This window comes from Onychostoma macrolepis, chromosome 09 (assembly GCF_012432095.1).
Source record: "Onychostoma macrolepis isolate SWU-2019 chromosome 09, ASM1243209v1, whole genome shotgun sequence".
NCBI classification, from domain to species: domain Eukaryota; kingdom Metazoa; phylum Chordata; class Actinopteri; order Cypriniformes; family Cyprinidae; genus Onychostoma; species Onychostoma macrolepis.
The window spans coordinates 6,292,504-6,306,508 of NC_081163.1; the positions used below are offsets into that span (position 1 = coordinate 6,292,504).

General features: G+C 37.0%; 1 protein-coding gene across 2 annotated transcripts in view; it reads left to right on the forward strand.

Moving 5' to 3' along the window:
• Positions 1 to 14,005, forward strand: part of hdac4 (histone deacetylase 4) — a 255,008-nt gene that overhangs the window by 9,348 nt on the left and 231,655 nt on the right. The window contains exon 2 of one of the 2 annotated variants that reach the window (XM_058787006.1): positions 11,156 to 11,433. The exons of the other annotated variant lie outside the window; for it this stretch is intronic. Coding sequence (XP_058642989.1) covers positions 11,412 to 11,433 — 22 coding nt within the window. The 5' untranslated portion in view covers positions 11,156 to 11,411. The remainder of the gene's footprint in view (positions 1 to 11,155; positions 11,434 to 14,005) is intronic. 2 annotated transcript variants of the gene reach the window in all.

The following is a 14,005-nucleotide window of genomic DNA, read 5'->3' on the forward strand; positions in this document are numbered from 1 at the left end:
GGCAGCTGTGGTTGCTGGTAAAGCTGCACAAAGTTTCTTCAGAATGTTCTCCTCTTGTGTTCCACACAAAAAATAGCTTACGGATTTGGAGCGACATGAGGGTGAGTAAATAATGACAGAATTTTCATTTTGGGCTGATCTAATTCCTTTAATGAACACCTACTGCACCAAATCACTGGTTTAAACATACGCAATCTGTTGCTCACCAACCCATTTTTTTTAACACGTCTTGCACTAGTTTATTTTGCCAAACCAAGACGTCAGCGATTGAGCGAATTCCTTAATGAGACATTTGGGCATAGTGGCATAAGAGTGAATTTTAATGGCACACAACACCATTTACCACGTCAGCCCTGGCGAGAAACCCAACTGAAAATCACTGCCTGTCTGCGAGTAGACGTGGAGTTCCTTTCCAACACGGTTCCCTCAAAAGTTGCGCAACATTGTAGTTTTTAATGGAATGTGACACAAAGAGGTTTAGCTGGGGTTTAGCTGAGGCAAAGACATTGGGAAAAAGAGATGTTTATGGCCAGGCGTGGAACCGCCTTCCGAAAGGCTTTGCTTTCTATGTTGGTTCTCAGCTTTGACTCATTCAGACCTGCCAAAGAGTAAATGGTCACTGTTATCAAAAGCACAGTAGCTTTTAAACATTCATTAGCTCCTTCAGTGCTGCATAATGGCTAACTGCTATTATATTTGGCCTGCTTGTGTAGCGTACATGAGCGAGCAGCGGCGACTATTGTACAAACACAGGCAGTGTTCTGTCATATTGGATTGGGTGTCATTTTCCTGCTGATGTCTGTAGCGTGGGTTTTCTCTTCGGGCCTGTCAGCTTGTATCAAATCTGCTCCTCCGTGATGGTCACCCTAGACGGCTGGTCGGCCATGTCTCACTTTTTTTGTCCCAGACAGGATGATGTAAGACCGAAATGTTGCTGAGGGTATGTACGTGTCTTCTCTTTCCCTCAGGTTAAACCCGCACCCCCAGACATGAGCAGTCAGGGTCGGTGGACGCTTGACCGACTTTGGCTGATTTTTGTCCTGAAGCTATCTGTTAGCATTGCGCCCCGCTTTCTTGACACAGTTTTATTTCAAACTAGGCCAGCATTCCAATTCTGATTTTAATTTGTGTAACATGTCTCGTTACAGTTGTTACGTATTGAAGGGTTCCCGCGATTATGGAAAACCTGGAATAAGTGGTTTTAAATGACCATGTCTGATGTCTAGAGAGCTGGGGCACCTTAATGGTGATATATCAGTTTATTATTAGCAGATATGAAGTTCATAAAATAGCTGAATTGAAATAAACATGTCCACTTTGTATATTTACTCAAAATCCAAAGAAAAATGTTGTGATACTTAATTAATTTTTTTAGATATTATTTTTTCTATTTCTATTTTTTTTAAAGTTATGTTTATGGGCGTTTTCTGCTTTTATTGGGTGACAGGAAAGCATTGGGTGGAGAGAGAGGGGGGCAGGATCAGCAAAAGACCTCAAGACAGGAAACGAACTGTGGTCGCTCTGAGCGCAGTTGCGCTGTATGTCAGCGCATTAACCACGAGGCTGTTGGCGTTGACACATTTATATATTTTTAACATTTATATTATGTATATCTAGATTTTTATTGTATTATATACTTTTGTTTATTTGACAACAGGAAATGTGCACTTTTTTTCTGGCAACTTCCATCTTTTAATAAGTTTGTGAACCCCTTGCAGAATCTGTGAAAATGTGAGTCATTTTAACAAAATAAGAGAGATCATACAAAATGCATGTTATTTTTTTATTTGGTAACACTTTACAATAAGGTGTCATTTATTAACATTAGTTAATGTATTAACTAACATGAACCAACAATGAACAATGCATTTATTACACTATTTATTATTCTTTGTTAATGTTAGTTAATGAAAATATAGTTGCTCATTGTTTATTCATGTTAGTTCACAGTGCATTAACTAATGTTAACAAACACAATTTGTGATTTTAATAATGCATTAGTAAATGATGAAATTAACATTAACTAAGATTAATAAATGCTGTAGAAGTATTGTTCATTCTTAGTTTATGTTTACTAATGTTGTTAACTAATGTTAACTAATGAACCTTATTGTAAAGTGTTACCTTTTATTTAGTACTGTTCTGAGTAATGCTGATGCTAATACTGATGCTCCTGAAGGAAATACGATGAATTAAGAACCGGGGGCTGAAAACCTTTTGAATTTGAAGATCAAGGTAAATTGTACTTCATTTGTCTTCTGGGAAACATGCAAGTATCTTCTGTTGCTTACGAAGGACAGTGCTAAATGGAAAAAAAAAAATTATATTTCTACAAAATATGAAAACATTTGGACATCTTCATCTTGTTCAAAAGTTTTCACCCCCCCCCCAGCTCTTAATGCATCAGTGAATGTTTGAACCTTTTTTTTTAGTAGTTGTGTTTGAGTCCCTCAATTGTCCTCAGTGTCAAAAGATGGATCTCAAATTCATACAGTCACTGCTGGAAAGGGTTAAAATATGCAAAAGATGCTGGAAAACAATGCTGGAAGATTCCACAGGACATGGAGGATTTTTCTGAAGAACAGTGCTCAGTTTAACTGTTCAGAACAAACAAGGGACTCATGAACAACCATCACAAAACAAAAAAACAGTCGTGGATCATCCAGGTAACCACACACAGTACTAAGAACCAAGGGTCCCCAAACTTTTGAATGGGGTTATTTTAATAATTTTAGCTATTTTTTTTGTCTTGTGGACTAAATGTAAACATCTTTTATGTAGAATATCTTACTCAGGACAGTACTAAATAAAAAAAATAACATGCATGTTGTATGATCACTCTTATTTTGTTAAAATTGCTCATAATTTCACAGATTCTGCAAGGGGTTCACAAACCTTCAAGCAACACTGTGTGTATGTGTGTGTGTGTATATATATATATATATATATATATATATTTCAGTTGTGTCAGGCTTCATCATGCATCTTCAGACTGCAATACTATAGAAAGAATGATTGAAATATTTGTATTTATTTTTATATATATATATACTGTATATATAGTAGGGCTGCACGATATATTGCGATATATTACGATATATTTTCAAATGGAGTTGCATTTAATACACAGCCGTAGTTCACTGACAAGCTACGCAATTCGCACTCAGAATCGCAGATGAATCGCCTGCGATATTGAACATGATATTGAGTAGCTTCTCAGTGAACTACGGCTCTGTGTATTAAATGCACCTCCATTTGAAAACGGGTGATGGAGATTTACCGCTAATCACGGAACCGGCTTTACTAACGAGATGCGCATGACAATTGACCTATCGGTAAGCCCCACCCCTCTTAGTTACTGTTGCTCCCTCGGACAAACAAACGGAGTTGCTCACTGTCTTACAATTTTGGACACAGAAGGCCACCAAATAGGAATTAAATATTCCATGGAGGGATTTATAAAATATTTAAAAATAAATACGGTGGGTAACTGGAGGCGAGGGTTTTACAGATCACAATGTAAGCGGGAGAAGTCTCATATTACGGTCAGTCATAACGATCGCGGATGACAACATGCAGAATCAACACTGTTCATGTATCGCAGGGTACGATTAAATTAATGTACATTTAAACAGTTTAATATGGAGAGGAACTGAAATGTAGACCTACGTTCGTGTGTTATTGACCTACACTGTACAAGACGCGAGAACAGTCCGCTATTTAGGTTTGTACATTAGCATCACTAACTTTACCGTTAGCTAGGTTTAGCCAGAGATACCTTGCTAAAGCACAAGATAACATTAACTTTCTGTTTAATGAGTGTATGACAACCAGAAAACGAACGTTTTTGTCTTCATTTGTATTGGGGTGAATACTTGGGGACATTTTACTGTTTTGTTTGGATTCAGGAAATGTAATAAAATAAATTCTATTGCCCATCCTCTCCGGATATCTCAAATCAGTATTACAAGTGCCCCAGGCACATCGTTTTACCATTTTTATGGCACAATCACCACAAAACCGACGAGAACTCGCGATCTTTCAATGCTTTTCTATGGCGCTGAAACCTAAAGATGTCCGAGTTCCGGTCCCTGTGCAACTGATACTCGACTGCTATTGGCTCATCAACGTTCTAGGGGAGGGGCTTACCGATAGGTCAATTGCATGCAATATATCGTGCACCCCTAATATACAGTATATTATCTATTTTTATATTTATTTTATTTTATATTTATTATATTTATTATGGCAGTTATCGTAATTTTCATGATTTTTAAAAAAATAATATTTTTGGCTATACATCTTCAGACCATGGTGATTGATATTTTAATTATTATACTTCATAATTATATTTATTTATAGAAATTGTGCTCTTTTTTTCATTTTATAACATGATATTGTAGAAAGAATGATATTCGTAATATTTATATTTTTATGCATTTTTCATATCTATTTTCAATATTTTATTTATATGACAACAGAAAATGTGCAAATTTTTTTCTTTTTTCTTGCAATCAGTGTATTTTTTTTGTAGTCTTTTTTTATATTTTAGTTGAGGCTGGCTTGAACATAACATTAATGAAACGATAGAAAGAATGATGCTGTAAGATTTTTGTTATTATTACTTTTTTAAAACTTCAGACTTGATCTAAAGATTCCTAACCATATCAAAGCCTGCATTTTAGTATCAACCCAACCAAACTGCACTTTCAACATACGTCAGAAACCCTTTATAGATAGATATGTTTCATTTGAATCGTTTGTGTGTGCATTATCTTGTCATTTATCAGATGTTATTTCATCCATGTATGTCTGTGTTAGAAGACGCCTCTGACACCTGAGAAGTAGGTCTCATATTGTTTTAGTACGTGAGCAACATGACTGAAATAACAAACATAGTGTGATGGCCACAGAGCGTAGAAACCAGCTGTTTGGAAAGATGAACGCTTTGGCTACATGCACGTTCTTGCTATGGAGGGGAATCTAAAGCAATAGTCATCTTCAAATCAGCCTACGAGGCATATCATGGATGGCAGTGCCTAAATTTAACGCACAAGTTAATACAGTTTTCCCAGACGATGTTTGACCTCTTGCGATGCAGTGCAGTTAACATGTTTTGACACGCTCATTCGTGGTGATGTAAATTCAAGAGAAACCCCTTTACTAAAATAGGTCTGAGCTGAGAATAGCAGCGCTGCTCGAAGTGGAAAACATCTCTTTCCTTGCGGTTCTTCAAATGTTACTTTGACTTTATAACTGGGGTTTCCCTCAAGTCAACCCTGCGTCACTGCGGTTCACACGGTTGCGCTGGTTTTGCTGCCGGGGCCATTTGTGGTTTGGGACGAATGTGGTCGGTCAGCGATCTCCGAGGCGAGAGGGAGTAAGTGACTGAGCTGTAGTGTTCAGTTCGGGTCAGGGAGGAAGCTCACTCCATTAAACACTCTCAGGAAAACATTACGCCTCATATAGACGGACACCACTGCAAATGATGTTGGAGAAGTGGCTTTCTTTGGCAGCTTTTAAAGGTGAAGTGGGTAATTTTTGTGTAATTTCTGCTTTGCACTGTTCAAATAAACACAATGGTCATTTATTGAATCATTCACTGAATTAAATAACTCGATCACTGAATCACGAAAATGTTTCATGACTATAAATAAAATTAAGCAACTCGATACTTTTGTTTATAGGAAAAGAGTAGTTTCATTTGTAAACAAATTACTGAATGAATGAATAATGAATAATGCTTTTTGAAATTGTGACTCACTGAATTTTAGACAAAGTGGTTTTTGATTTTATTCTTTCAGATTCATAGTTATTTATTGTCAATTGTGGTTCGATGAATAAGTCAATACTAAGTCTCTTTGAACAATTCTATTGATTCACTAAAAAATCTGCAGGCGGCATGTCCTGGAGACGCTGTGTTTCATTGTGAAAGCGAAACAACTTTGGACTTCCAAAAGAGGATGCAACTAGAAATCGGTGGTTAAGTTGTATTTACAACACTGTTCCAGAACAGTTCAACCCAAATATTAGAGTTTGTGCAGCGCATTTTACGGAGGACTATTTCCTGAACCTGGGAGAGTAGCCTACAATGCCAGCTGTGCACAAAGGTTTCTATAAAGTGGGGCAATTCCAACTTTGCAAGGACAGTCTGGCGCTTCTGACTCACAGCCTGTAAGTATGTTTTCATATTTAAAGAATTTGCCACTGACTATTAAAACGCGAGTTCTGAGCTGTGTAGAGTAGTGCTTGTTTGTCATTTCTCTGATCACAAATACAGACATGGTGTTATGTTTACGCGGCGCAACGCATAAAAAGACAGTATAAGTCATTATAATCAGTAATTATGTCCTCACTGAATGCAACAAATGCCTCGTTTGTAATGGGTTTTATTGTTTTTGTCTCAGCGCGCTGGCACACGGCATCACAATACGGTAAGGGGCGTAACATTTCCATCACACGCTTCAGATATTTGGCCAATCACGACGCACTGGACAGCTGGCCAATCAGAGCACATCTCGCTTTTCAGAACGATGAGCTTTGTAAAAATCGACACGTTTCAGAAAGGTGGAGCATAGAGGAGCAAAAATAATGTACAGTATGTGGAAAGTTATGTGTTTTTTGAACCTTAAACCACATAAACACATTGCATTACACCAAATACACAAAATAATGTTCTTTTTAGCAACGTCATATGACCCCTTTAATATTCAATATCAATTATAATATCAACAGTCATTCTCTGTACATTTTGACATTACTGTTTTAAATGACACTTAAATAAAACAAATGTTTGTAAAGTTTATGGTGTTTTTTTTCTGAAGGAACGAATCAATTTGTCTTAAATTGAGTTAAATCAAGTTATTGATTTGAATCATTGATTTGAATCAAGAAATGGCTTACTGAATTTGTTGAATCAATTCTTCACTTATTTTTTATTGAACTGTCTTAGTAACTGTCACTCTTACAAATAATAGGCCTACTTCATTAAAAAAGAAAAAAAAAGTTTTTAGTTTTTATCTCCTCTGAGAACTGAGAAACTAAAAAATCATTAGGGAACCTGTATCCGAATCTGAATCAGAGCCAGAATCATTAAATTTTCATTTCTCCTTCAAACATGCATTGATTAAAAAATATTAGAAATAGTAATTTCTTCTGTTTTATTTATTTTTATATCTGAGAACTGACCCTAAACTAAAAAATCATTAAGGAACCTGAATCCGAACCCAAATTGGAAATCCTTCTTCAAATATGCATTGATAAAATAGGCATTTCTTCAGTTGTACACTCTACCTGCAACTTTGTGCACAAATATGTCATTGTGGGCCAAGTCTCCGCATTCTCACATTTACTCGAGATCTTTATCCACTGTGTCCATGCACGTCCACTTTCTCTCTTTGTTTATTACGCTCATGGGGCGGGAACGGTGCCATGTGAGCCATGTGATGACAGCAAGTGCAAAAGACTGCCGGAGGAGCTGGAACTAAACTCCCTCCAGTACATGTAATCCATGCCACCTGGCCCCAGTGAGAAGCCATACTTTCTTTGAGAGGAAAGCTGGAAAATCAGACGTCCCGTAAAGATTGTGTGTGGTTCTGCAGGGACGTGCTTCTCTGAAACAAACAGATTAATGGAGTATTATGCTTCGCTTCATTCTAGGGCCTGTGATGCAACACCTTTTCCTGGTGTGCGCGGAAAAATTCACGTCAGCTTTGGGAGTTGCTAAGATTAAATCACATTTTCTTGGCACGTTTAATTGGGATCAAGTACTTGCAGTCTCGTTTTTATTTGTGATTTTTGAGGGCATAGATGTGTGGTTTGGAGTCGTCTTGTGTAAATGTAAACCAGGCATGCCCTTGAGTGTTTTGTGTGATGGTTTCCCTCATCGCAGCTGGTGTTTTCAATGGGTTTGACTGAATTTAGAACAGCACTAAAGTAAAATATGTGCTCTTCCCAATTATTCATATGCTGTATGATACATTTTCAGAATTTATTGTGGTCTGATTTGCTGATATATGAATCTTGTGCATCCACGTATTGATTACTTGTGGCTAAAGTCAAAATGAAATTAAAATTGACCCAGTTTTTTTTTTTTTCTTCAATGCATGTTCCTGGTCTGTCTTCGCCAGTGCATGCTTTTCCAGTTGTTTATCTTTATAATCTTTAATAAAAATGTAATTTTGATTTAAACCCTAAACTAACTGTAATTTTCATTTTTGTCTGACTTCATAATTCCTTACTTTTCCAACCTCTCATTCAAACTGCCTGACTCCCCATTTAATGCCAATTTATAACTAGATCAATTCAGGATTATTTTTTTGTATACACTACCATTCACTACTGTAAAGTTTTTGTTTAAATAAATTGATAATTTTATTTTGTAAGGACGCATTAAATTCATCAACCTACAGTAAAGACATTTATAACTATACAAAAGATTTCGGTTTCAAATAGAGATTGTTCTTTTGAACTTTCTATTTTCTATGAACCTTTCCTCTATTCATCAAATAATCCTAAAAAATATATTGCCGTTTCCACAAAGAAAAAAGAAAACCAGCACAACTCTTTAGCATTGATAATAAAAATTTCTCTTTTTTTTTTTTTTTTTTTTTTTTAGCATTTAGCATATCAGAATGATTTCTTAAAGATCACGTGGCATTGAAGACTGAAGTAATGATGCTGAAAATTCAGGTTCGCATCACAGGAATAAATTACATTGCTGCTTTTATTGTATTTTTGATCAAATAAATGCAGCCGTGGTGAGCCGTGTCATTCAAAAATGTTACAACCCCAAAGGTTTGAAGTAAAATGGATTACAAATGATGCTTTACGTTGACTTTAAGGTACCTTGTGATTAGTGGTCGACCGATATCACCAAGGTCGATATATCGGCCGATATTTGAATTTTTTTTTTCAAATATCGATACGTTTTTCTGTTTGGCTATGTTCCATTTGGGACTTTTATTTTAATGGCGCTGCAAACTTAGTCAATCCAGCAGTGAGATCATGTGAAGTGTGCATTTGTATCCTGCATGATCGCGTGTTCTCTGTGCGACTATCGTTACACCTATTGTTTGGGAAGTTCCGTCATGAAATATACGTCCTTCAACCTGACCAATCAGGTTGTGAACGTATGACTATGCCTTTAGGTTTGGTATCTTTAGGTTCGCTGTCAAAAATGCCAGTGTGAACGCTAAGTGGACCAGGACCAAATGTATCATTTTCTTTTTTGGTCCGGACCAAACGAACCAAGAGAACCAAACTACAAATGTGAACGCACCCTGAGTGTGGTGAGTGTTTTTGTCTTTAGTTTTATGTGTGCATCTTTTTATTATGGGTAAAAATTATTATGTTTTGATCACACCATTTCATTGGCACTGTAGATACTTGCATTCATAATTTTTCTATTTATTTGTGTATCTTTTCCTACACTTCAATTGTAGTCCGATTCACAGTGAAAGACTGTTTAATGAATTGCTCAAAAAAACCTCACGAATCAGTCTAAAAAGGTTTTGCGGTTCTTGGCTCTTGTTTCATTAAAATAAGTCATTATTTTCATCCTGTGCAACTCAATATGAACCTGAGAACTGTTACTGTTAGCCATGTGTAATTTGTTTTAGTGTATAGTTGGGCCCAGTTATAGTGAGATGGGATTTCTTCTTAAAAATTTCCAAAATAATTATTATAATGAATTAAGGTCCTGAAATGGCAAATTCTCTCAGATTCCCGTCCCTATTAGCGTTTCCCAGCCCTACTTGTCAGAAACATGGTGTTGGAGTAAACCCACCCTCATTGACTGAGTGATTTTTCCTTTACTCTCTAGGCCTCATTGCTCTTGGAACAGCTGATGTTTATGGTTACATAACATGGCTAAGCTGTGATGTCCTGCTGTGTGCTAGACTGCTCCAGATACTGTTGTTATGCTGACAGACAGGTTCCTTTGTTCCAGGTGGACATAAGGAGAAATGTGCACACACTTATTGTGGGGCGAGCTGCGTTACGTCTGCTTGACATGTGATGGTTATTGTCAGTTCTGTTGAGCTTTGTGACAGCAAATATGGCAGGCTGGGAGGGAATGTGTCAGCGTGGCAGATTGGTAAAGGGTGGTTTACACCCGCCCCGCCGCGTGTCAAAAATGTGTCATGGCGTCCTTCTGTTCTGGCCTTTGTCACGTATGTATACTGACCAGGAAAAGCCCACTTCAGTGACGTGCACTTCAGATCTGGCTCTGATACAAAACCTAGTGTGCTGCCTACGTTAGGGAACATTGTAAGGCGTTCCAGTTGACCGAATGCTAAGGCATCACATGTTTTACACAGCAGCCAATCAAAAAATGCATTGCAACAAAAATTCATTCAAGCTGGTGAACATAGAGAGAGAATGTTGATTATAAAAACGGTTCATTCAGTACTGAAAATTAACAGCACAGATTAACACTATTTAAATTTATTGCAAGTCAAACCCTGTGAAAGCACTGTTTGGACGGCATACGGAGTTGCTTTGTATGTCGAGTGTTTTAAAAGCATTCATTTATGAGATTGTATTCTATTTTTGTTATACAAATAGTATATAAAAAAAATTGGACGAAGTGAGAGAAATGTTGAATATAAATATTTAAATTCCGTCAATATGATACAAATAAAAAAAAATCTAATTAAAATATGTTTCAGTTATATTTTAGTGTTTATATACTATTATATTATTTATTAGTACTTTAAATGATCTCTTATTTGTTTATTCAATTTTACACTTTAAATTGAGTTTTAAGCTTCTGTGCTAACTTTTGTTAGCTGCCAAAGACACATTTCTAATTTTTGTGTAGGTTTTTTATTTCAATCTTTTTTTTTTCCAGCTACAATTTAATTAACAAAAACTATTTTGATTAGTTTTGTTAACAGTAACAACAGTGTATTCTATGTATGTTGAGTATTGAGTGAATTGTTTAGCTACATGCTAACGTCAAAGTTTATTGAAATCAAATGCTAGTTGAGTCTTCTAATGTGCTTTTTATGTAGCGCTGTTTATATGTAGAGTGCTCCAAATTGCTCACTTGAGAGGCTGTGCTTCAGTTCAAGATGCTGCCTATGCAGGCAGCAGACAGCATTAATTATAGCTGTTTGGATTTTTTATTTTGTTTTGTTTGCTCTTTTGACAGTTCATTCTTATCGAGCGAAGAGGAACCGACACACAGAGCTGGATTACGGCCAGAGGGGGCGCTATGAGCCTCTGAGATCGTCCTTTCTTTCCTGTCCCGTGTCTCTTTTGACTCGTCTTCCCATTCAACAGTGGATGGTGACCAGCCAACAAGCCCCAGAGGAGCAGTGAGGTGTTTCTCACATCCTCATCTGCCAGGACACACTCCTCTTATTATCAAGCCAGTCACTTCAGAGAAAGCTGCCACCGTTGCCACAATGAGTTCCCACAGCCGCCCAGGTAAGAGCTCTCCGTGGCCCTTCAGTGCTTTTCATCTTGGGTTACCCCTCTCTGAACAAGATAAACACTGTTGAATCAGCTCCGCTCCGGTTTCAATTACGTCTGTCTGTAAATAAACCTTTTGTGATCCAGATATGTGCCATTACAAACCCGTTTCTCTCGGTAACGGAGGATAGTGTTTCTCTGCTACAGGAATAGCACGTGATTGGGCTTCGAGGGTTGAGAATCAGCCTTGAGATGCCAGAAAAGGCTTTTGAGCAGCTTTTTGATTCACACTCAAATATCTGTCCCCTCGACTCTGCCAAGGCCGCCTTGTCCAACTGTCAGCTCGAGGAGGAGTTTGATTATTCTTGGAAAAAATTGTAAGCTGTGCTGTTTCTCCTTGCCTCCCTCTCTTCTTTTATCTTTCCTCTTCTCTCTTTCTGCTTATATTTTCACTTTTGTGTTCGCAGAGGAAAAGGTCATAGAGTTGCATTCGCTTTCTTTTCATCGAATCATCCGCTAGACAGATGAGCACTCAATAGTCGTACGGCTTCATTCTGTGAGCGGCCATTGGGTTAGTAAAGCACTGAGCCATGAGTGGTCAGTTACAGGGATTTAACCATGAGTAAGTACTGTTCTTGGCCTAAAACCGCCTTAGCTGTGGTAAATTCACTGTGATGCAAATGGCTTTTTGCTGTTATAAAATTATGGTGATGGCATTGTGATTAAACCACACTAAAGATTTACATTCGTGAATCATAAGATACTAAATCATGGCCATATTATATGAATTGGTGGTCTCCTTCAGTGTAAGTCTATGAGATTTTGCCGCTCATTTACAGTATATACATAATTATTTCCTTAATGACTTTATTATTTAAAAAAAATACTTTTTTTCACAAAAGATGTATTAAATTGATCAAACTGACAGTAAAGATATTTGTAATGTTACAAAAGATAAAAAAATTAAGTAGCACAACTGTTTTCAACATTTATACTAATATTAAATGTTTCTTGAATGATATCTGAAGCGAATCAGAATGATATCTGAAGGATCATGTGACACTGAAGACTGGAGTAATGATGCTGGAAATTTAGTAGGGTATGCATGAGCATATTGAAATATTTACTGGGAATATTGACAGGCTTTCATCTGAATATGTATGTTTTATATAATGATGTTGACTGCCGCATTTTGCTCTGCATGAGTAGATCACAGAAACAACACTCATTAGCCAATCAACTGTCTCCTGATCTTCTCAGAGGAAGCAAGATTTCGTCTTTGGTGGTCTGTTTTGCTAATCCAGGCTTGATGTAATGGTTTTGTACTCTGAGCTGGATTGGAGATTTGGAGGCCTGATGTCACCTCTCACACATCCCGTCCACTAATCCGCTTTGGGTCCGAAAGAGCAATTTCAGCCCGGGATCGCCAGCATCAGTTTAATCCCGTGTTTCTCATCAGAAGAGGTCATTCCCTGATCTCTCTCTCTCTCTCTCACTCTCTGTGTTTTCTTCCACATCACATTCCTTCAGCATCTGTTGACATTTCACATTGAGGCACACTGGGTACTTTCTTCTCAAGACCCCTCCTTCACATCTGCGCAGAGAAACATTTGGACATTACTTGGTGATATTAAGAGCAAAATGGGTCTGTAAAGCACAGTGTTAGTGGCACTGAAATCCATAACATATCTGAAATCATGCTGTTTGTTGATGTGGACAATAAAATGGCGAAAAAATCCAATACGTTGCGCTAAAAGAGACACCCAAGCCATATCTAAAGACCAGAATATCATAGAGAATTTAGGAATTGCTCTTTTGGAAAGTAAGAAACTACATACAACGCACTAGGAATCCACTCACAACATTTTAGCGACGACATAGCAATGTGCTAGAAACACCTCAGAAGACTTAGGAGCCATATTGCAACGTTATAAAACCCACTCAGCAGAGCTTAGCAGCCGGAATAGAAATGTGGAATTTATTTTGAAATCTTTTTTGACTTGCATTGTTGGCTTTGGCCTCAAATGCGGTTTGTTTGAAGCTGATTGTAGTCATTTGTTTTTGTGTGTTTGTAAACACAGACTCCAGTTATTTTTCTAATGGGTTGTTCGGGTTTTCAGGCTCTTTGCACCATGCTGGGTGGTGCCGCAGTGCTTTGGCCGGCAGCCATTTTGAAAGTTTCTGCTTTCATTTTTCATCATTTTGCGTCATTTTGCCTGTAGATGAATAAAAAATGAAACTATTTTTAGTCACATGCTTCTATCATGACACTCATCCTTTTGTCAGTTGATTACTGTCAATCTGACAATGTGGTACAACACATTTATATTTCAGCTTTCAGACGTTACCCAAATACTTTCCCAAATTTGTCTAAAAACTGGTGGAAATACTGGACCCTTTGGATGTAAATTTTGCTTGACCGATACAGATACATAATATTTGATTGTTAAAGAATATGTGATTGTGTATGCTTTTAAAATAATTATAACAATTAATTTTAATTAATTTGAAATAATTTGAAATGCTTAAAAAACAATTATATATGTAAATATAAAACTGTTTAAGTTAGTTAAAAAAAATATAAAAA